Source organism: Drosophila innubila (assembly GCF_004354385.1).
Source record: "Drosophila innubila isolate TH190305 chromosome 2R unlocalized genomic scaffold, UK_Dinn_1.0 1_C_2R, whole genome shotgun sequence".
Taxonomy (NCBI): Eukaryota; Metazoa; Arthropoda; class Insecta; order Diptera; family Drosophilidae; genus Drosophila; species Drosophila innubila.
In genome coordinates this window covers 1,671,105-1,695,888 of record NW_022995374.1, presented here as the reverse complement: position 1 = coordinate 1,695,888, position 24,784 = coordinate 1,671,105, and the positions used below count along the sequence as shown (strand labels likewise).

At 33.5% G+C, this 24,784-nt stretch overlaps 2 protein-coding genes across 5 annotated transcripts; one reads left to right on the top strand and one right to left on the bottom strand.

Annotated features, from left to right (window-relative positions):
• The first annotated feature begins 463 nt into the window (after window positions 1-463).
• LOC117784388 (hillarin) lies at window positions 464-21,576 on the top strand. Of its 2 annotated transcripts, none has more exons than XM_034622112.1 (9): window positions 464-576; window positions 7,635-8,102; window positions 10,464-10,605; window positions 11,327-11,520; window positions 16,931-17,925; window positions 18,819-19,305; window positions 20,424-20,537; window positions 20,600-20,763; window positions 20,883-21,576. In XM_034622112.1, the coding sequence occupies exons 2-9, from the start codon at window positions 7,914-7,916 to the stop codon at window positions 21,058-21,060; spliced, it is 2,463 nt and encodes an 820-aa protein (XP_034478003.1). In that variant the 5' UTR covers window positions 464-576; window positions 7,635-7,913; the 3' UTR covers window positions 21,061-21,576. The 2 variants fall into 2 exon arrangements, with proteins under 2 accessions (XP_034478003.1, XP_034478004.1); XM_034622113.1 differs by having other exon boundaries at window positions 464-617.
• Window positions 21,577-21,893: 317 nt separating this feature from the next.
• On the bottom strand, window positions 21,894-24,176 carry LOC117785261. 3 transcript variants are annotated; one of them, XM_034623190.1, is made up of 2 exons: window positions 22,928-24,176; window positions 21,894-22,888 (listed from the first exon to the last, which is right to left on the bottom strand). In XM_034623190.1, exons 1-2 carry the CDS (start codon window positions 23,679-23,681, stop codon window positions 21,984-21,986), a joined length of 1,659 nt encoding a protein of 552 aa, XP_034479081.1. In that variant the 5' UTR covers window positions 23,682-24,176; the 3' UTR covers window positions 21,894-21,983. The 3 variants fall into 3 exon arrangements, with proteins under 3 accessions (XP_034479081.1, XP_034479082.1, XP_034479080.1); XM_034623191.1 differs by having other exon boundaries at window positions 21,894-23,224; window positions 23,468-24,171; XM_034623189.1 differs by having other exon boundaries at window positions 21,894-24,176.
• Between the last annotated feature and the right edge of the window lie 608 nt (window positions 24,177-24,784).

Here is a 24,784-nt window from a genome sequence, read left to right as displayed (position 1 = left end):
TCACTAATCGCAAGTAATGGCAATTTACAGCACTATTTATTTTGTGTGTTTTTTAAAATTTAAATATTTGAATTGCCTGCAATTTTCTCGCATTCTACATTTATTGTTGTCAGTTGTCAGTCGCTGCCATATTTTTTTCTATATTTATTGTTGTCACTTGTCAGTCGCTGTCATATTTTTTTCAGTTATTGCTGTTGCAAACTTAGATATTTTAAAGCTAGTACTGGCTATTTTCAGAGCTCGTTAGCTAGAAAAATATTTAAATTGCTATTAGCTGGAAATCTGGCTATTTTAAATATATTTTCAGCTGGATGTTTTCCAGCCAGAAACAGCTATTTTTTCTCTAACAAGTTGGCAGCACTGTTCATTATTTAACTTTTCTGTTAGTTAACAGACTTACTGTTATTGTAACAGAACTCAACTGAATGCTCGGCCTAAAAGCTCTCGCTCTCAAGTGTCAATCTCAAAGCTCTCAAGAGTCAGTCTCAAAGCGATCGTCGTTGTAATAGCGTGGTATAGCGGTCGGTTAATAATTCACCTTACACTTGTGTGTGTATATATATATATGTGTGTTTGGTAATGAAATTTGTTACATTCCCGTTTATGGTCGTATTTGTGTTAGTATCCAAAATGAATAAACTGTTTGTTTGTTTGCACACACCAAAAATATGACAAGAATGCCAAAAATGTAATAAAATATGAAGAATTTAGAGCCAAACTTTAATGTGTGCTCACTGAACTGTGTGTGTGTGAGTGATTTTAGTGGCGAGTTTTGTTGCTATACCAGCTTGTGCTTAAGTGTGTGAGTGTGTGTGTTTGTGTGTGCGTGTGTGAATGTATGTGTGTGAAATTTATCATAAATACTTTTGCACAAAGCGCGCCCCTCAAAACGCATGAGAGAGAAGAAAGTTGTTTAAGCTGCGTAGAAAACAACACACACGCACACACATACAAGCAAGCAAATAAAACAAAAAGCAACCGCAAGAATAAACAGAGAGAACAATTGAAAATACTAAAAAAAAAAAATGTTCAAAGTATGTCAAACAGTTGGGAGGCAAAGGGATGAACAAATAAAATACTAAAGTCGGCTTTCCAGCCATGCACTTGCATATATCGCGTGTGTATAATCAAGGCAACAATAATAATAAATAATGAACAACAAACAACACAAAAATAAAAATAAAGCAGACGAGAAATAATTTACTACTAAAAGTGGAGCGCGCGAGCGCAGACACACAAAAAGTGAAAGATTGCAAGCATGCGCCGCTGAGAGAGCGGCTTAGAGAGACACAGATAGAGAGAGAGGGGGCGAGAGAGCGAGGCATACAGTGTGTCAACTAATTGTTTTCTTAAGGAATTGAATATTTAAAAGGGTTTTTTCTAATGCTTATTTTTTTTTTTTTTTTTAGTAGATGGGCTAAAACTTAAAAATTATTTATAATTTAAATTTTTTTAAATCATAAAATTAGTGATGTAAAAAAAATAGATTTTAAAATTAATATTTTTATATCGACCCGTTTTGGCGGTATGATCGTAGGGGTCATTTTTTAAGTTAATCCGTAACTAATCAGAAACAACGTGTACTAAAAAATTTATTTTTAGGCGCTTACGATCATTGCGCAAAAAAAGGGTTGATATATATGTATAGATTTCTATAGACCCAAAGGATTGGTAACCCAAATTCATAATCTATGGTCAATTTTAAGATGTTTTTTCTAAGCAACCAAATAAAACTGACTAAAATCATTATATTTGAGCAAAAAAAATTATTTTTTATGATGTGTATTTTTTTTTCGACTGAGAAAAATAAGTATTTTGCTTGTAACATTTTTAGCTTTGTTAAAACAATTTTTTTACGTACTGTATATACATTGCTAGGTTGCGAAAGAGAGCAGGGTCGTCAGCTAGAAGGCACCTGCTCTCATTGCTGTAGTTGTTGTTATTGTTAGTGTTGTTGTCGTTGCATACTTGTGTTTTTCATTATTTCCTTTTGTCTGTTTTGTTGACTAGTTTATTTGGCATTTTTGACTGTGCCTCCCACTGAAAGCAGCGCATTGTTAAATGGGGAAGGCGGCACATTTTCAATTAGCAGCTTGAATTTAGCGCACTTGCAATTAGCACAAGCAAAAAAAAGGTAAAGTAAACTAAAGTAAAATAAATAAATTTGTTTAAACTATTAACGTGACTTGCGAGCAGTTTTCTGACTCTAGCAATATTATATTTGTAAATAGCTTAGAAAAAAAAGAAAAAAAAAAATATATTTGCGTATTATAAAAAAAAAAGATTCCAATCACAGTCATAGTTATTTTTGTTGTTGTTGTTGTATCTTAATGCTATTCATTTTGTTTCGTAAGCGCGCAATTTGAATGTGTTTGTTTTTCTATTTTCATTTTTTTTCTCTCATTTTTATCTTTATCTGCTTAATGCCTCTACTTTTAAAGTGACGCAATCATTTGCATTTTGTTTAAATAACTATGATTGTTTCATTAGTAATGAGTGGAAACCAGTTATTGATAAAAAAAACACGTTGTATATGTTTTTATTGTCTTTTTCCCTCCCCATCTCTCTCTTTCTCCACAGGCTGCATTATGATTAGCAACGTTAATTATGCCAATACAGTCTCATTAAGTTGTCGTTGTTGTTGTTGTAGCTGAATTGCGTCGTTTACCGTTATTATCGATTGGTATTTGCTATCGGTATTTTTGTGCATCGCAAACAAAAGACTTAGGCAACGAACTTGCCATCAAATTGATTGATAAATATTAAAAGACAAATCAAAGCGCTCTTTATGCAAATACAAACGCTTTTTATTAAATTTTTAAATGTTTTGATTGAGCGACTTTCGATTCTTTTATTTATACTGATTTTCTGATAGAAAATTCCGAATGTGTTTGACATTTTGAGTGTGAAATCAAATTGTTTAAAATTAGTTTTATGAAATTTTCAAGCTTTGTAATACGTAAAAACATTAAAATTTAAATTAACATTTGATCTGCATCAACTGACAAAAGTTAAAACAAGTTTTTTTTTCAAATTTCCTGTAACAATTTATCGTAGACAGTCTAATGGAAAATTCAAATATGCCGTGTGAACTTGAAAAAAGATTAACAGATAGCTTATAGAAATGTAATTAAAGTGTTGCCAAATTCAGAATAATTAATAACAAGATCTTAAAAGGGAATCTTCCAAATATTATGAAACGACAAAACTAACCTTGTAAATTGTTGCCAGCATTTTTCCGCATACATTATTCAAATGCATTCAGTTGGAAAACAGTGTGATACATGAGACAACTTATATGCTTGGCATGTGCGAAATTCAACGCCGTCTGAGCATATAAAAAAACTCCCCTCTTTCTTTCCTCCCTTTGAAGTTCTTTCTAAGCGACAATGCGATAGTGATAGGATTATGAATAGAAGCAGAGCGTCTGAAACATTTCTTAGTCACAGTCGGTTGATTACTGCTGCACAGTGGCCAGAAATGCTAGTTTATAATTCTTTAATTTTTTAAATTTGGTACTAGATTATTTTTTCTAATACATTCGATTAACAATATTCATCATATTTTTTTTAGTTTTCTTAATGGTTTATATTTTCGATTTTATTTAAACTTTTTTATACAATGTTTTCAATGAAAATCAAATGTAAAAATGAAATTTTAAAGTAATTAATAAGCTTACACAATACACATACCTAACCCAGACAGCTTATATCTATTCTCATATCAAAAATATTGAAAACATAAATTAATATGAATTTATCTGAGTTTTTTTTTTACCACTGTGCGTTTGGGGGAACTACGTGATGGCAATTGTGATGTAAACCTCATGAGGCGTTTTGTCACATTCGCCTTCCGAGCGCAGATATGATTTGTCCAAGTGTTTTGTGCACTTGTCATTACAATTATCATTACACGCTAAATATGTCAAAATCGGCGTCTAATTAGACCATTCAATCACTCCTATTTTGATTATGATCGCATCACAGATTTGCTCATTTGTTGTGTTTTCTATTTGCTGTTTTCTGTTTTGGTTTCTCTGCCGTGGGTGTTTCATTCATGGCTTTGAATTCGAACTGTCTATTGATTTTGTGTGGGCTTCTGACGGCGCCAAATCAATTTACTTAGATGGGCCTATCAAAAACGCTTTATGGACAGCCCATTGACAGAAGTAACTTAGTTATAGAGCTGTGATGAGTGCTCATTGGAATGTGTGTTGTCAGTTTACTGAATGGAAAAGCATTTGACTGTAATCTATGGGGGAATTATATTTAAAATTGGACATAAATCAAACAAGAAATTCAGTTATTTCAAAGTTACAGACATTCTATGAATAAGTTAAATTTAACTTATTTTAAGCAGCTTAAAGTCTTTGCTGTACAGATTAATTATTCTAAGCAGCTTAATAAGCTCAGTAGCTAGACAATAACTATTCGTACTACCAATTTTAAAAAATATTTAAAAAATTAGTAAAAATTATTGTGAGTAAATATAAACAACTTAAAGTTTTTGTTTTAAAGTCAACATGTTCTAAGCTGCCTAAAAGCATATGTTTGTAAGCTCATCAGCTATGTTTATTAAAGCTTTACGTATTTATAAATTCATCAAATTTTTTGTAAATTATTTAAATAAACTGTAATTTTTTTAGTATTACATTTGAATTACAATTTTTAACTAATTTTTGAGAGTTACAAAAGCTTATTTAAGGATCTTTTCTTTTTCACCTTTGTCTTATTTTTTTTTAATTATGAAATATTAGAATATCAAACTAAATTTTAATTTGTAAATTTCTTAAAATTGCATTTCATTTCCATTCAAAATTTATTTCAGAGTCCGAGCGAATTAATTTTTATAACTTATTAAAATGCATAAATTATCAAAAGATTCTGCTTTTATTCTAAACAGCTTAAAGCTCCTTTTAAGAAAAAATAAACACATTCAAATTTTAAGCTAATTTAAGAAATTTGTTAATATTTTCTCTCGTTATAATTTTAAACAAATTTTGTGAAATTATTAAAACTGATTTAGAGTAATTCAAATCACCTTTTCCCCACTCTTGCCGCTTCTCGTCATTGCATTTTGTAACGCTCGATCGAGAGCAAAACCTCAAAGCGGAACTTGAGCCTAATTTACAGGCAATCAAAATAATTTGGTGTTACAAAACGTTGCCTGCATTTACATAAAATACATATATACAATTTGCAGTCAAGTTGCATGCAACAAACGCAGGCCAGCAACCTTCAATGAGTTTAGATGCCGCAATAGCGCTAATCATAAATAGTCAGTAATTCCCCCCCTTTTACCTCTACTCCATCTGCCATTTCCTCATAAGTCATTACAATTGCTTAACGTTCATTAAACTTGAAAAGAAAGCAAAGCTGTCTGAGCCGCATTTGTTTTAATTTTGGCCAAATGCAGCAAGTGCAACCATAACAACAACAACAATCAATTAATATTACATGCGGTGTATTTTATGGTTTTCCATCTCTGATTTAATTGTGGAAAAATGTACAATAAACAACAACAACAACAATCGCTGCAATTAATCAAATGGAAAAAAAAAACAATTCAATGGCGACGGCCTCCTTCTTTCAGTCGGTGCCAGGCGCGATTGCGATTTGCCATCGTGCAACAGCAACTGTTGCAACAACAACCACAACAACAACAGCAGAAACAACAACAAGTTCAATTGTTGCACGTTTGTGGCAAGTTGCTGTGGCGAGGTCAATGGCAATGCCATCGCGTCGCGTTGCGTCGTCAGCTGAAAAACACTGTGGTTGCCATTACAGCTGGAGGACCCTTCACATTAGTCAACTTACACCCCGAGAAACAAAGCAAATTCAAAATAAATACAGTCATAATTGATTTTTATCAATTCCTAATCAAATAGAAAACACTTTGATTTAACTCGATTTAGCTTCAAAAACTTTAAACTGTCATTACTTTGTCAAATCTTAACCGATTTCTTTGCGGAATGTCAGTTTTATAATTTTTTGGTCTCAATTTTGATTCTGCATCAAAATTTAAATACTCAATATTTTTTATCTTCATTGTCCATTTTTTCCTTGAACCATTTTCACAGACTTTAAACTGCCATAACTTTGTCAAAACCCATCCGATTTCCTTGCGGAATGTCAATTTTATAATTTTTTGGTCTCTATTTTGATTCTACATCAAAATTTAAATACTAAATTTTTTGATCTTCATTGTCCATTTTTTTCATACTTGCCTCTTGATCCATTTTTCATTGACTTTAAACTTTCATAACTTTGTCAAAACTCAACCGATTTCCTTGCGGAATGTCTATTTTATTTTTATTTGGCTCCTATTTTGATTCTGCATCAAAATTAGAAAACTAAATTTTTTGATTTTCATTGTCCATTTTTTCCATACTTGCCCCATGATCCATTTTCACAGACTTTAAACAGTCATAACTTTGTCAAAACTCATCCGATTTCCTTGCGGAATGTCAATTTTATTATTATTTGGCTCCTATTTTGATTCTGCATCAAAATTAGAAAAGTAAATTTTTTGATCACGATTTCGATTTTTTTACGAAATGTCAATTTGATCATTTTTCGGCCTTTATTTTAATGCCATATCAAAATTAAAAAATTTAATTTTTTCGTACACTAACCTTTCAACTAACATAACTTTGTCAAATCTTAACCAATTTCATTTTCACCATTTGGGCTCTATTTTGATTCTGCATAAAAATTGAAAAATAAAACATTTTTTTTCCCCACTAGTTCCATATTTGACGCTCAATCATAGGGCCAAACAAAGTTTGAAAAGCTTCCTAGCATTTTTCTCTGGGTGTAGTCAGCTTAGATTTTTGTGGGATGCTGTTAATGCTGATGCTGATGCTGAAGTTGAAACTGAAGCTTTTGCCCATTTAAGACTTGGCGTCTGTGTCCACTTGATTAAAATTCATTAATTATATTTTCACAGTCAACTTTGGCTTTGCTTTGCAACAAAAAATGAAAGTTTTTTGGCCAACGCCGACGCTGCAAACAAATCTAACAACAAAAACAACAACAACAACAAATGATGCCACATTTTGCCTTTGACTTTGACTTGGGCTTTATCGTTGCTTTTGGCCAGTTTTGGTATTGACTGTATCGTGATGTGATCTGCTGCTGTTGCTAGCCATTGATATGACCAATTTAAGTGTGTGCGGTTAACGCATATTAAAAGGAAATTCAAATGCCCACACAATACCAACTTTTTCAGCTGCTTCTTAAATTTTTCGTTTATTTTATAGTATTTCTAGTCGTTAGTAGTATATTAAAAGAGTATGTTGTAGTCGTGTCAATGCTTGATACAGATAGAATCAAATAAAAACAAACTAGAAATGTTAAAATTATTGAACAGATGCGATTTGTCTGTAAAATTTCCAACCGGAAATCGGATAAAACTCCACAACATGCACAGTTTTTAGATGGGAACATAACTTTTGGTGGTGAACGTTCCTTTTTATCCTTAGAAATAATTCCACTTATTTCATAAAATTCGTTTAAATATATGTGGAATTTATATTTGCAATAAATATATATTAAAATTGTTTAGTGGGTATCTTTTAGTCGAATACTTGAGCTTGCTTTTATTTTTACTTGGTTTTATTTATATTTTTTTAGGAGTAGCAACAACAGCCGTAGCAGCTGATGTGGAACATGGCGCACAATTTGGCTGGCCAATAAATTAACCGAAAGTGTCACGACTGAAGTGGAAGAAGAAGGAGAATAAACAAGAAGAACCCGATAAACGTGCCGCACCAGAAAAATCGGCAGACAATTGAACAGAATATAAATTGCAAGTGAAATTAGAAAGAAAAAGAAAAGTAAAAACACGCCGCATAACCGGAAATTAAGAAAAGCAACAACAACAACAACAGCAACAGCAACAACATTAACGGAATGTATCGTCCAAATTTCTACGAGTCCACTTGCCTGCGTTGCAGCGAGACCGTCTATCAGGTGGATCGCGTGGGGCCGCTTAAGGATTTCACATTCTTTCATTCCGGTTGCTTCAAGTGCGTCCATTGCGGCACCAAGTTGACGCTCAAGACATATTTCAACAATCAGCACAAACAGGACGACAAAGAGGTGAGTGTGCGACGCAACTAGCGATGACTTAGGCGACAAACGTGCCACAAACTTAAAAAATACACAAATGTACGAGGGCTGTTCTGGAAGTCTTCGAAAACTTTTAAATTTGACTTTAGCTGGTTGAAAATTTAAAGTTTTTAAGAAATACAATCATTATCAAATCTATATCCAAAATTTTGTTAAATTTTATAGAACAGTTTTTAATTGTTGTCATTTTAAAATACATAAAATTCCTTAATCATTTGAAAAAGGTTTATACGATAGATGGGGAAAATTTTCACTATTTTTTTTTGTATACAACTAACTATGAAAAACGTGTTCAATAGATCCAAAGGGTCGAACTAAGGTTTTTCCATGATAAAAATAAGTATAAAATAAAGGCTTTTCATCCATTTTTGAGGTTATTTCCGAAATAAAACCCTATTTTAAAATTTTTTTATAGCTTGCGCAAATGTTATGGATCATACGAAAACGTTAGGAATTAAAAAAACTCAATTAAAAATTTGTTATTCTACTATATGAACATATTGAACAGCCCTCGTATGTTTGCACAGCTGTCGCTTTGCATACGAGTCTGCATAATAATAAATAACTTTTTGTTATTGCACTTAAGCAAAGTGTGTCACTGCGTATATGCATCTATATAACATACGAGTATGTATATCTATAGATATATAGCTATGCTATTGCTATAGTTATTGCCATGGCTAAAAGGCGGACACCTGCTGTGAGTAGGTGAAGTGTGTTGCAAATCAACATTGAGTTGTCGTTGCACAGGGCCAAAAAATAATAATAAATAAAAGCATAACCGTCGCAAGTTCATAAACTGTACAGTTTTAGTTTCAGCATTCGAAAAAATAGTTAAGCAATTGAATTATGGCAATGTTATACAAATTAGTTGAAACTAGCAAACTATATTTCGTTAATTAACATCCCAATTTGGCGTTATTTGTGTCGGTTTGTGACAAGTTCTCAAGTCAAATTCAAATCGAAGCGAAATTTATTTTTGAAATCTAGTCACGTTCAACTTGTAAGTTATATTTTAAAGCAGACGATCTCTTTAAGGAATCTATAATTATGGAAATTTTTATGTAATTAGCAAACAAATCGTATTATATTTTTAAAAGTCATGTACCTATTTTAATTTTTTTCCAAAGCCTTATCAAAAATGATATTTATTTTAAACTAATTTATCAAGTGGGTTTTAAAATATTAAAATCTATAGTTCTTCTCAAAGTCGTCAAGAACCGAATACCGAAACATTTGTACGGATACGGTTGTGGTAAAGTTGCTAGGTCAAAGAGATGTCCAACTTCAAACTGTCATAACTTAATCAAAACTTAATAGATTTTCAAACGGAATGTCATTTTGATCATGATTTGGCCTCTAAATTCATTCTGTATTAAATTTTTGTTCATTTAAAAAATTTAATTATTTTCGACCAAGATTCAATATTGATGGTAAGGGTCCCCCCTTTGATATTTTGAAAATTCAAAATTTTAAATCTCAAGTTTTCACTTGTAATCAACTCCTTTTATCTCAATTAGTATAAAACAACACTTTAAACATGATTCTGAGACCTTTCATTTTTTTTGTAAAAAATCATGTGAAATTGAACAAATATTTGGACTTGTAAAGTGACTAGCTGCGAAGTCTGATTAACTTCAAACTGTCATAACTTGATCAAAACTGAACCGATTTCCAAGAGGAATGTCATTTTGGTCTTGAATTGGTTTTTAAATTCATTCTGCATTTAAATTTTATTAATTTCTTTAAAAAAATACTTTAAAATTTTAAAATGTTTCAAAATTGATTTGTTGTACCGTTTCGTACCGGTACTGATACCGGAACCTAAAGAATGATTTAAACCGTAACCTATATTTGTTTCAGTTTGATTCCCTGATTAAACCTAAATTAAAGTAAACAAAAAAGTTTTAAAAGAGTATTCAAAAATTATTGATTGATCTTCAAGTCGTGAAATTACCATCTATAGTTATTTTTATGCCACAACAGCATCTTTTTCAAAATTATTCTCACAATAAATATGAACCAATAATATGGCTAATAAACTTTTTCGGTCTAATCTATCTTTACAAATCTGACTCAATCTTCAATCTAATTGCAAGTGAGCTAAGAGTATTACAGATGCACAGTTTCATCATGATTCATGATAATCGTTTTTAAATGCCCTTTTACTTGCCACATTTCATGCTTTTGTTTTTTTTTTCTTTTTGTTGTTGCCCTCATTTGTTGAATTACCTTATGAAGTACTCTTACTTATGTGAATGTTTTGATTGTATCTGCAATTTGATGTGCTCTCTACTGTACGTATATATATGTATATTTATATACTTGCAGGTCTATTGCAGTTCACATGTACCAAAGAGCGGACCCGGCCATCTTGACCAGACATCGGTGGGCATTAGACAAGCCCTCAATGCGCCGCGTACCAACAAATTCGTGAACGAACAAATACGCGGCACACGCACCGAAGTCGATGGTAAGACATATACACTCAGAGAAAAAAGGCGAAGTAAAAATTAAAAGGGTCTTATTTGATCTTACCATATTTAAGTAGAAACCGTATTAGAATTAAATATAAGACTAAACACCATACTTAAATGTATATCTTAATATGAATATAGTTAAGTTGAGGCATTTTCTATTAAAAATTTCCTTTTTAGTTAACCTTTAAATAATACTTATTCAAATAAAGCGCAAATAAACTAAATTTTATTTAAATGAAATAGGTTTCATATTATTTTTTTTTTATATAAAATCTGAGATTTCTATTTTAAATATAATTTTTATTTTGTTATTTTAAAAATGTACAATTTTAAATTTAAACTGTGTTCAAATTGTGTTTCGTATTTTCTTTTTTTATTATGAGTACTAAAAATCAGAGATTTACTAGATTTCTTATTTGATTCAAATATTTTACATATTTTATTTAGAATTCTGAATGAGTTTTAGCTTGGATGGACACTGAAAAAATAATTATTATTTTTTATGAATTATTTCTAAATGCTCAAATTATAAGATTTTAATCAATTTTTTTTTATTAAAATAACTATATTCAAATTCATTTAAGAATAAATTTGGTTTAAATTTAATAATCTGTTGAATAATTTAGTAAAGTAGTAAAATCAAAGTCTAAATATATTTCTCCGAATGCATCTATCTTGATGTTTTTTATATGCTCACAATAAAATCATTTGCAGGTGTCCTCAGTTCACGCCAATCAACGCCCAATGGCTACGGGGGACGTGAGGTGAGTTCGCCATCCCAAAATGATTCCGATTACAAATATGGACGCTTCGATGCAAGTGCTTTGCATATTGCACACGCTCTCAAACAGACGGAGATACAAAAGGCCTATAATAAGGCGCGCGAGAAGCCAATTGATTTCTATCTGGTGAGTCTACAATTTATCAATATTAATAGTAAAATCACAGCGATAAATCAAAAATTTGTGTAAACAATTTTTGAACTTTTTAAATTCTATTTTTTTTTTGGCGATTAAACGAATGAAATTATTTGCTGATATTTAATAGAATTCTTATTTAGTTTTCAATATTTGTCTGTTGTATAATTTTTAGTTTTTTGTTTTTATTTTAATAAAATGTTTTAAGTTGACACAACATAAATAAATAAGAGAATAAGTAAATAAACTTCTCTCTACTCCACCTGCAACAACTCCTCCTGTTACTCCTCCTGGTGCAATGTATTCTAACTGACTGCCAAGTGGCCGCAAATTAAGAAATTATTTAGTGCAGAACATCTAATGAAATTTAACTGCTCGTTTGCTGGTCAGCAATCATTGCTTCAGTCGTTTATAGCGGGTTGGCAACACACACACACACACACACACACTTATACATAGATAGAGAGACTTGGCTAGTTGTAGATTGTAAACAAACGGTTGTGCAATGCTCCGTCAGTTGCCGTCTCCGTCTCCATCTCCGTCTCCATCTCCATCTCCATCTACGTTTGTTATGTCCGCCTCAAGTTGAGGCGAGTAACAAGTGAAGTTGACTTCACTTCACTTGAGTTGAGTTCAGTTCAGTTCAGTTAGTTGCGAGGGGGCGGGGGGAAGTGTATTTAATTAATGCAATCGCTGGCTAAGTCATGATTATGTAGGCTAGTGTGCTATTTACACTTGTTCACTCAAGTTTGTTGCTTAAGTCTTTTGTTTTGACGGCCCACCTTTATCAATCTCAGTCCTTCTTACCTGTAACTATAAATAAGAATCGTGTCTCGAACAACATGTAGTGTATAATTTATTAGATTGTTACTGAAAAATTTCCTGTAAGGAAGTTTTTACACATATGAATTGGCAGAACTATTTTTCGCACAGTGGTACGCTTTTATTTTTATAATTTTCATTAAAATTGAATTTTTGGAAGGTGAAAATTCGATTTTAAGCAGCTCTTTATTTTATTTCAGTCATATAATTATACAAACAATTTAACGAGAATCCAAATAATATATATCGAAGACTGTCTACTCAAGTTTGTTGTCTAAGTCTTTTGTTTAATGGCTGTTGTTTTTAATTCATTTTTTATGAAGTCTACGTACTATCCTGAAATTTTTTATTAGAATCGAACAATGCATGTGGAGAAAACAGTATTTACACTAATCAAGTTTGTTGCCTAAGTCTTTTGTTTTGATAAATTATTTTAAGCATTTGAGTCAGGTTTTAAACTAAGAGTAGCTTTTAAATATTAGACTGCTTCAAATTATAGATTATCTAGTAGAGTAGAGTTATTGGAAAGCTGTGTAAAATCGTTGCTTAGATCCGTTAACCGGATACAGGGTATCTGCTAGTGAGCACTCCTGCCATTCATAATTTGAAAATTTAATGTGTTATCTTAACTTGAGTTGATTTCTACAGTTGAAGAGTGTGGGCCAGTTTGAAAATGATGGCTAACAAGAGGCGACTGCTTGGCTAATATTATTATCAGCAGAGATGTTAAGTGTGCGCAACAAGTGCAAACAGTGGTCAAGTTTTGTGCCGCCTCCTCGATTACAATTTATAGCAATGTGCAACATTTATCGGCAACTGCATTATGGCCAAGTCTATGTCTATGGCTTTGGCTTTGGCGCATGACTTGCCACTTGATGCTGCAAAGCTGGCAAATCTGCATGACGGTGAAAGCATTATAATCGCATTTTATTTCAAAAAGAAAAACGATTTTAAAAGAAAAACGAAATTAAAATCAGACAAATTTTGTTTTTGTATTTTTGTGATCTGTTGGATTTTTTTTTTTTTTTTTTTTTGTGGCACCAAATAACATTTCTTTCACTTTTGAGAATGCCACACGCGAGTGATCAGCGACAACAACAACCACACATATTATTGCAACGCTCAATTTAACAAATTTCGAACAGGTGTTTGATGGCTTTGTTGTTGCCACACCGCAAAAGCCACAAAAAAAAAAATAGTAGAAAATATGTGAAAAATTGCATGCATGCAATCATTAAAAATTTTGCATGTTTTACAACTGCCACGCACACTTACACACACACACACACACACACACACACTCATACACACACTCATACAAACACCCACCACCAACAAAAAAAAAAAACTACACTTGCAGTTCACCTGAATCAGGTTTAACGCACTGTACACAATATTTTGTACAGCACTGTGACTGTATTACAGTCTGTCCAATTGTCTAAGCTGACAGCATAGATTTCCATATACGGATATCTAAGAGCGTCGCCGTTGCCGTCACTTGTTTTTCCGGCTGCACTGCAGCGACTGCGACGTCGGCAGCGACAGCGACTGCGCTGCGCTGTTTGCTAAATCTAAATTATGCGCACCAGAGTGAAAGTAACGGCAACGTCGACGTCGCGACGCATTTTGCTTTATCATTCAACTGACAGCAGCAGCGCAGTCGGCGTCGCATTCGCAGTCGTTAGCGTTATTCTTTTGCTGTCCTTTATCTTAAATGGCGCTCTCACTCTCTCTCTCTCTCTCTTTAACTTACGCGCTTTCGCTCTCTTGCGCCCTTATGCAATAATTGTTATTATTGTTATTGCTAGGGTTTACAAATAATATTTATTTTAATTATAAAATTAAATTCAACTCTATTTTTTTAAACTATGAAATAATAAATAAAAATCTTTTTTTTTTAGTCACAAAATAATTTCAATTTTTAAAATTAAAATCAATAATAATTTATTTTTTTCAATTTTTGTAATATATATTGAAAATAACTATAAAATTATGAAATAATAATTAAAAATATTTATTTTTTAATCACAAAATAACATAATGGATTTTAATTTTTATTTTGAATTTTTGAAAAAACTGAATATAAAAATCTTTTGTATCAAGATTACTTTCAACTTCTTAAAACATTCAAGATAATAATAAAATAACTTATTTCTGATATTTCTTAATAATATTGATAGTAAAAGGTTTTTTTTAATTGAAAATAAAAATTTTTTTTAAATTTTTATATGGAAATTGATATATAATAATATTTTTTTTTTAAATTAAACTAATTTATTAATTAAACATTTTTTTTTAATAAAATAGAAATAAGTTTTATTTATTTATTTATTTTTTAATAAACGTTCATAATTGTTTTGTTTCCTGGTTACTTATACTTATACTCTCTCTTAGTTATACTCTCTCCCACGCTCTCGCTCTCTTGAGCCCTTATGCAATGCACGCATGTAATTGTTGTTATTGTTTTTGTTATTTGCTCTCACAAATACTTCCTCATTTTTAACTTTGGCTTTAAAGCGTTTTGCGCGTTTCTGTGACCAATTTACAATTGATATTTGTCTGTCGCTGTCTCTGTCTCTATCATCTCTCTCTCTCTGTCTCTGTTACTGTCTCTGTTGCTTGTATAACTTATGCAATAATTAATTTCGACGCTTTTGGACTTTCGTTTTCAGTTTTGCTCTCATTGTTGTTGTTGCTGCTTTTATTTGTATTCATTTTTTTGTTAATGCTTTTGCTTTTGCGCTTTGCTTTTGTCACCGTGGGCGTAATAACTGTTGTTGCTCTCAAAATAATAAAACGCTCACGCAATTTCAACCGTCCATTGTCAACGGGGCTATGAACCATTTAGTTGTTTTTTTTATTTTTTTATTATTGTTATTGTTGTTATTGCAACTGCTGCTTATTACTCTTTTTTTTTTTTTTTTGATTGTTTTTATATATATTTTTTTATAGTTATTGTTTTGAACTTGACATTGAATTTTTGGTTTTAATTGCATATTGTTATTGCCATTGTTTATGCGTTTAACTGTTCGAAAATTCCCATGCGGAAGCATTAATTAAAAATGTGGTTAAGCTAATTTGTTTAATACCGTATTATTTGCCAGACATATGGCCAAGGAAATGGAGTGCAACATGCCACTGCAACTGCAACACTGTAATTATGAAAAAAAAGCCAACTTCGTAATTAAAATTAATGTTGGTTATACCAAACAGAGACCATAAATTGTGGGAATAAAATGTGAGACAAATAAAAAACAAAAAACGCACTTAAATGCAACAAAACAAACAAATAAATATTTTTATATATTTTTGTGTTTTTTTGTGGAGTTTAACGTGTATTTTAAAAATACTATTTTTCAAATACATATATACTATACATATAAATAATTAATTATACTATGTTAGGCTAAACTGACATTTACCAACACTGTATTTGAATTTGATATTTATTTTGTGTTTTTCTTGGATTATAATTGAATTAATAACCATAAATTTAAAATAATAATAACAATAAAAATAAAATATTTTAAATAATAATACATATAGATAAAAACATTAAAATGAATAAATGTAATACATGAAGATAAAAAAGAATTTTATACAAATATTTTTCGTTCATAATTTATAATAAAAATATTCTTTAAAGAAGATATAATTGCAAAATTAAAATTAAAAGAAATAGTTATCAGTATTTCTTTTAATTTAGTTTTAGTAATTCTTTTAATATGAATTAATATTAATTCAACATAGGTGAAATTTGTAAGCTTCTCTTGAAGATTGTCTAAAATCGTGAGTTGATTTTGGTTGTAGCATTTATCAGAAGATGCACGCAATGCGTGACCAGTTGAAGGGGGGAAAGGGGAGGGTGGATATTGGGGGTGGAGAGGGGGCTGGTGGCAGTTGCAGCTAATGTCAGATATTTAACCAAGCGATGCAGCTGAAGCGTGGCATTATAATTAGCCAAGTTAACAAGCCAAGCATTGCAAAAGCCGCAGCAACCAAAATGCAACTGCAAAAGATATAGATACAAACAAAAATACAGATACAGATACAACTGCAAAAGATACAGCTACAAATCATTGCAAGCTTTCTCTTGTCATATTTTATCCTTCCCTCAGGGATTATAAATACTATAATTTTTAAAATAAAAAATTTTTAAATTTATCAACAAAGTAAAAAATTTTTTTTTAATCTGATAAGAAAATAAAAAATTATAAAGTATTGAAATATTAACAAAAACTAGAGATGCTAAATAGTTTGGAATTTTTTTTACTACTTTCGGTACTTATAGTTTTAATAACCGCAATACTATCAGTAAATTTAAAAAACTCAAAGAAATAACAAAATTATAAATTCGAAAATTTAGGTTTTGTTTTATAACTTTTGATATTTTAAGTATTAACATACCGAAATGCCAGCAAATTTTTAAAAACTTCAAGAAATAACAAAATTATAAATACTAAAACTGAATTATTATTTTATTCCTTTTGGTATTTAAAGTATTAAAATGCCAAAATATCCGCTAGTTTCAAAAACTAAATACTAAAATTAATTTACTATATAAATTTCAATTTTGCAGGCTCGCGAGGAGCAGGCGCACTTGGAGATGAAGCACCGCAAGGAGGAGGACGATTTGTATAGGAAATTCGCAAAGAAGCGAGAGGAGGAGGATCGCAAGATCCAGAGCGAGTTCCAGGACGAGTGGGAGCGTGAGCTGCAGCGACTGACGCACAAGTTCGAGAAGGAGCTGGCGACGTCGCGTCGCAATCGGGATGAGGCGAACATGCTGACGTTGCGCCACGAGCAGCAGAAGGAGGATCTGGAGAAGAACATGACGTTGCGGCGCAGCAAGAAGAAGGAGAGCATCACACGGAAAATGCTGGAGCACGAAAGATACGAGACGGCTGCCCTTGTCGATCGTCAGTCGAGCGAGATGCTGGAGCTGATCAGTGCTCGGAGATCCGAGTATATGCAGAGTGAGAGCATCTTTCTGGACGATGAGTTCAGTGAGGGTGCGGTGCCCATTGAGTATCCATTGAATGCTCCGGTGCCAGCGCCGCCGGCGGTTAGTAAATTTCAAATCTATACGGATCCCATTGAGTTTGAGGATGTGGATCGCATTGCCATTTCGGTGGCGCAGGAGGATCAGAAAACGTTTACGGATCTGGTGCGTCAATTGGTGGGTCGTTGCACCACCGACATTGAAAAGGCGCGCACGATTTTCCGCTGGATTACGGTCAAGAATCTGAATGCCATGCACTTTGACGATGATCTCAGAGGCGACACACCCATGGGATTGCTACGCGGCATCAAGTATGGCACGGAGAGCTATCATGTCCTCTTCAAGCGACTCTGCAGCTATGCCGGTCTCCACTGTGTCGTCATCAAGGGCTATTCCAAGAGCGCCGGCTACCAGCCGGGTGTCAAGTTCCAGGACTCACGTTTCCGCAACTCCTGGAATGCTGTCTATGTCGCCGGCGCCTGGAGATTTGTCCAATGCAATTGGGGTGCCCGGCATCTGGTCAATGCCAAGGAGGCGCCCAAACAGGGCCGTGGCAAGAACGACAGTCTGCGGTGAGTCTATATAGATTAAACCCAATTAAAAACAAAACTTATAAAAATTAAAATTATTATGAAATAAAGAATGAAAAAGTAGAGAATTCCAGTAAGTCAAATACACATAGAGTACAAAAGTAACAGATAAAATCAATATTAATAAGTTAAGTATATAAATTAGATATTAACAATTTAGCATTAAAAAATTTGGTACAAATTCAAGTACGTCAAAAGTAGAAAATTCCAGTAAGTCAAATACACATAGAGGACAAAAGTAACCGATAAAATCAATATTAATAATATTAATCAATATTAAGTTAAATATATAAATTAGAGAATAACAATTTAGCTTTAAAAGACTTGGTAAAAATTCAAATACGTCTCAATTTAAAGAAAGTTGGTTAATATATAGTAGAAAAATTAGTTTTGATTTTTTTAAACTATGCTAAAATTTATTTTAAAAGATGTTTTATTTTGATTGTGCGAATCATTTTCAATGGAAATACTTAAATTAAAATATTTACAAATATAAAAAAATTTCAAATTTAAATTTATCTCAACGCAATTTTTATACTTTCGTTAATAAGCAAATTGAAATCCCGTTCTATATGTACGACAAAAATTCTCTCTTTTTTTCTTTAAACAAAATAATATATGCATTGATAGAAAATAGTGAAAATTTTGAAGATTAAAATATATTTTCAACTTGTTCACCAATTTTTATGCTTCCTAATTAAGCATTTCTAAAAATTGTCTGATTTTAAATAAAATATCTTTATGTTAATTTTGAGTTTATTACTTCCTATATCTTTTTATTCTGATATCAAATTTTCTGCTCCCATTTTTTCATTGTCTAAATTCCCATATATAATCAACGAGAACTAACCTAATTTCCCTTTTTTTCAACTTAGGTACGAGTATGATGATCATTACTTTCTCACGGATCCGCGCGAGTTCATCTACGAGTTTTATCCGCTGCAGGAGGAGTGGCAGCTGCTGAAGCGTCCCATCACATTGCGGGAGTTTGAGAATCTTCCGTTTGTGCGCTCGCTCTTCTTCCGCTACGGTCTGCACTTTGCCGACGAGGGATACGGAGCTGTGGTCTTCACGGATGACACGGGAGCTGCCACAGTGCGCATTGCGATGCCCACGGATATGCAGAGTTGCCTCATCTTCCACTACAACCTCAAGTTCTATGACAGCGATGAGGAACTCTCCTACGATGGCGTCTCCCTCAAGCGCTTTGTCATGCAGTCCGTCATTGGCAACATTGTTGCCTTCCGGGTGCACGCTCCTTGCTCCGGCGCCTTCCTGCTCGACATTTTTGCCAATGCGGTCACACCACAGGAATATCTTACGGGGGAGCCCATGAAATTCAAGTCTGTCTGCAAGTTTAAGGTGAGATTGAATTCTGAAAAGCTCTTTCCTTGTTAATTTGCGGGTCAACAGCCTGACCAACTTCAAACACTCATAACTTTGATAAAACTGGACCGATTTTCAAGCGGAATATCATTTTGATCATGATATGGCCTCTAAATTGTTTCTGTATTTAAATTTATTTCATTTAAAAAATTTGATATTTTTCGATTCTAAGCCATTTATCATCCAATTTTCCATACATACCCCTTGACATTTTTTCAAAAAGTTTGATCTCTCATAACTTTGTCAAAAATTAACCGATTTTCAAGCGGAATGTCATTTTGATCATGATTTGGCCTCTAAATTGTTTCTGCATTTAAATTTATTTCATCTAAAAAATTTGATATTTTTTCGAACCTAAGCCATCTATCATCCAATTTTCCATACTTACCCCTTGACATTTTTTAAAAAACTTTCATCTCTCATAACTTTGTTAAAAATTAACCGATTTGTAAGCGGAATGTCATTTTGATCATGATTTGGCCTCTAAATTAATTCTGGATTCAAATTTTGTTCACATAGAAAATTTAATATTTTTTCGATTCTAAGCCATCTATCATTCAATTTTCCATACTTACTTGACATTTTTTCAAAAAGTTTGAACTCTCATAACTTTGTCAAAAATTAACCGATTTTCAAGCGGAATGTCATTTAATCATGATTTGGCCTCTAAATTTATTCTGCATTGAAATTTATTTCATTTAAAAAATTTGATATTTTTTCGATTGTAAGCCATCTATCATCTAATTTTCCATACATACCCCTTGACATTTTTTCAAAAACTTTGATCTCTCATAACTCCATTAAAAATTAACCGATTTTCAAGCGGAATGTCATTTTGATCATGATTTGGCCTCTAAATTAATTCTGCATCTAAATTTATTTCAAATAAAAAATTTGATATTTTTTCGATTCTAAGCCATCTATCATTCAATTTTCCATACTTACCCCTTGACATTTTTTCAAAAACTTTGATCTCTCATAACTTTGTCAAAAATTAACCGATATTCAAGCGGAATGTCATTTTGACCATGATTTGCCCTCAAAATTGATTCTGCATTTAAATTTTCCTCTAAAAAATTTTATTTTTTTTACAGATCTGCTGCGAGGAGCTGCAAACGGTGATGGTGCCGCTGCCGGATTGCGCCAGTGGGGAATGGGGTCCCACCAAGGCGACGCGCCTCTTTGGACTCATACCCATCACACATCAGGTGAGTGGGGAATCAAAACCATTAAGCAAAGTCAGCTTAAACTCAGTTTCTTTTTGTCGTAGGATCCGCTGATCTTTGCCGGACGCAGCTTGGATCTGCAATTCCGCATGTCGCGACCGTTGACAGATTTTATGGCAACGCTGCACAAGAATGGCATCGAGGAGAAGAAGCTGGCCAAATATGTGACACACAGCACACTGGATGACATTGTCACCTTCATCATTAAGTGAGTTTATTTACAGAATACACTGGGCAAAAAAATTACGAATTTTTAACTATTTATGATCTCTGCTATTATTTAATATTATTATGTTGCATTTAATTAAATTTATATTTATTTTACAGTTTCCCGGAGGAGGGACAGTATGGCCTCGATATCTACACCCGCGAACTGGGAGCACCACATCACAACAATCACCACAACAACAATAACAATAACAATAACTCGTCTTCATCGTCGGGTGAAAAACATTTGTTGACACATTGCTGTAAATATTTAATTAACTCGTCCAAACGGAATTGAAGTGCAACACATTTGAGGGAACCACAAATGCAATATTAATGAATAGTTTAGATGTATTAAGTAATGTGTTTCCACTGTACAGGTGCTACAACAAACAAAAATCAAAAACAAAACAGCATCAATCATGCTCAATCATTTGTTAATCTACACTTTAGGCTGCTGGCTTCAATCATTCTATAACTAAATAATATTAACAAAAACCACAAATTGGCAAACGAATTGAATTGAAACAATGTAAATACTCTAGACTCTAATCATTAGTCCTTAATTCGTCTAGTAATAACTGAAAATATCCAATTCTTATATATATATATATATATATATATATACATGTTGTACTTATTATCATTAATGCCTAATAATTTATTATGAACGAATCGAGACGTTTTGTCTTTAATACAAAAGTTTATATTATTTTAATTGATATCTGATATTGAAATTGAATTGAACCTGTAATTAAACACTATGATAATGTGAAACAAGAATTAAACTTGTGTATTTTTGGCATACTAAAAAGTGTATTTAATTTTATTGTTATCTGTTTTAAATTGGGAAACTTTTGTTCATTTAACACGAAGCTACATTTAAAGATTTTAAAGAGTCAGGAGAGTATATTCCTCAATTTTTCAATATTTTCAGTGTCTTAAAACCCAACTAAAAATAGAAAAAGAGTTTCTTTGTCTTTAAAGAGTTTTCAGAGTATATTTTTCAAATTTTCGCGAGCTGGAAAAACCATAAGCATTTTAGCTGAGTTTTCAGCGTAAATTCCTCAATTGTTCCATATAAAATGCATCTCAAAGATTATACCTGAAACATCTAGATATAGAAATACGTTTTTTTATTTTGGCACACTAAAAACCGCATTTATTTTACACATATTTTGTTTGACAATGATAATTGGAAGCAACTTTTCTTTAGTAGTGTCAATCAACAGCTCCAGCATACTCTTCAAATTCTTCTGAGGTAAAATCAATTTTATTGAGACCACGAACTGGAATTTTGCCCAAGCGATAAAAGAGTGTGTGATCATTTTTTTCGGCAATATTGTAAGCACTTTTCTTATCGATTTTCAAGTGAACAAAGACACCATCATCTCGTTTCTGGCGATAAACTAAAGTCCACAAATCGATGTCGTATGAATTTTGGGATTTTAGTAATTGGAGGATATCTGCATCGGATTTCTCAGCGCTTCGTGGCAGGAAGGCTTTGATTAAAAACTGCTCCTCTGTTGGTATTTGGTACTTGGCTTCCACTCGAGGACCTTGATATGCGGTTAACTTGGATACCGTCTCCATCAGCCAGTCGGCAGAGATTTTATTGTAACACTCGACCTCCAGAAAGCCCTTTTTAAATGCAATTGATGTAAAACGCAGGGGAACGCCCAAGCGGGATGAGGCCACCTCCATGGTGATGGCCTCCTCCAGATTGAGGTTTTGCTGATAGGTGAGCGTGATCTTTGGATAGCCCAGTGGCAGGAGGAATAACTTCAAGGGATCCTGGCATCTTTCGTTTGATCTAGCAGGTTCATTTGCTTGAATTACTGGCTCCTCTTGTTTCTCCACATCGGGATTAATTGAATTTAATTTAAACTGCGTTGCCGGCTGTTTAGCTTCTTTGGCCATTTTGATGGCTTCATCCGGCGGATAGCCAGCTTTCAGATAGCGCAAATACCACTTGGTGCGAGAGCCACAGAGATACTTCCTGTTGGGATCATCCCGACCTCCCGGCTCTCCCAATCCCGGCAATTTTTCTCGTCTACGCTTCCTGGCACTTCCTTGAGTGGTTTCTCCTTTCAGCATGCGCTTATCCGGCCTTATGACCTTTTCTTCTGGAGGTCGTGCGTCTGCGCCCATGCCACGCCTGGAACCTGCGCCCACTGGTGACATGCATCCAAGATCTCGTGCCGGACTGCGACTGTAGTTACGTTCTGGAGAGAACTCTCGACTGGTATATAGCTGCCTCTCTGAACTAGGATTGTAGCGCTTTTGGAAGCCAGCAGGATCTCTCTCTAAATTTAGATCATAGCCCGATCCTCGCCTGTTATCTGGACTGCGCTGGAATTGCTCCGGCATTAATGATGCTTCTCCAGCTGGAATGTTTTCAGGCTGACAGTATCTAGAGAGAGTTCCCCGTTCTTGGGACTGATAGTTCCTAGAAGGAGTTCCCTGTTCTTCAGGCTGATATCTGAATCTTGATGGCATTCCCTCTGCTTGCGACTGATTGAATATTGAGGGGATTTCCCTCTCTTGGGCCTGGTAGTTTCTAGAGGAACTTCCCACCTGCTCAGGCTGATAGTTCCTTGAGATATTGCCCTCGTCCTCAGGCTGATAGAATCTTGGTGAGATTCCCTGTTCTGGAGACTGACAGTATCTAGATGGAGTTCCTCTTTCTTGGTACGCATAGTTTCTAGAAGGAGTTGTCCGTTCCTCAGGCTGACAGTTTCTAGAGGGAATTCCTCTCTCCTCAGGCTGATATCTGGCGGGGATTCCCGCAGTTTTTCTCTCCGTTTCTTGTCCAGTTGCAGCATATTCGCTCATATTTTTGGTGCCCTTAAATTTGTGCTGATTTTTAGTATAATTTTTTTTTGGGTATGTTTTTGTTTTAAAGTTTCTTCTACTCATTTTAATTGTTTGCTAGTGATTCCCACGAGTTGCGGAGAAATACGAGGTCCGCCCGGGCAGAGATCCGCCGTGCCCGGGTAAGGCGTTAAGAATTTAGAACAGGCGGTCGCCATTTTGCCTGAGCACGCCGTTAGCGACTGAACTTTTTGTTGATCCGGGACTTTCAGCCTGGTCCGACTCTCGGCACGGCACGATTAACACGTTAGTCCAGCCCGGAGTGAGATGAGAGGATGGAAAAGGGAAGGTAAAGGGAGGGGGGAGTGTGAAGGAGCGTGTGTAGGGCTATAATTTTAACAGACGGCCCCACAAGCGACTGGTCGATAACACGGATACACAGCCGTATTATCCGCTGGCTGTCCGGGGCTGTTTATTCATTATTCACAGCTAACCTCCCAAAAAAAAAAAAAAAAAGAGGAATAGAGGAGGCCGTTCGCTATCCGCAACCTGCGACCCGTCCGGTGGCCCCCAGCTAGGCCCCTGGCGTACTCTCATCTCACAAGCGATACGCCAGACCGGATAAAAAAAAATACTTTTAACCCTTTTTATCAGGGATTTTATTTAAATTACTAAATTCATTTCAACTCATTTTTTTATTTCTGGTTTCTGTTTAAGATGTGCTTTTAGGGATTATAATATGAAAATTGCATTAAACTGCAACTTAAAACTTTAAAATTAGAAAATATTCGGACTAAACGTTTACATCGAACCTGTTCTGTTATTCACTTTCGACCAGATTTTTTGAAATAGGATATTTTCAAACAAAATTTGTTGTCGTTTCAAAATTTGATTGAATTTTATTTGAGTAGGTGACAATCGATCGATTTTAAATACTGAGCTGTACAGATTAACATTTTAAAAAATGATATATAAATTAAAATTGAAAACTTGTACAAAGTCTGTATAATTTGGGAAACATGAATTTGAGAGCAAGTCACAAAAATTTAACATTATATGTATTTCAGACACACATTAAATTAAGACATTGCTCATTTGAATTCTGAATTCCGAGGTGTATGAGTATAATCGGTATGTTGCAGCTATGCATCGCGTACTCATAAAGGGTTAAGCATGGTAAAATTACTCACTAGGCGATGTATTAACAG

Bases quoted from the DNA above. Each gene is read 5' to 3' on its own strand.
- LOC117785261 (XM_034623189.1), bottom strand. From the start codon at position 23,681: ATGAGTAGAAGAAACTTTAAAACAAAAACATACCCAAAAAAAAATTAT.
- LOC117784388 (XM_034622112.1), top strand. From the start codon at position 7,914: ATGTATCGTCCAAATTTCTACGAGTCCACTTGCCTGCGTTGCAGCGAG. The intron at 8,103-10,463 runs GTGAGTGTGCGA...ATATACTTGCAG, and splicing joins ACAAACAGGACGACAAAGAG to GTCTATTGCAGTTCACATGT. The intron at 10,606-11,326 runs GTAAGACATATA...AATCATTTGCAG, and splicing joins CACACGCACCGAAGTCGATG to GTGTCCTCAGTTCACGCCAA.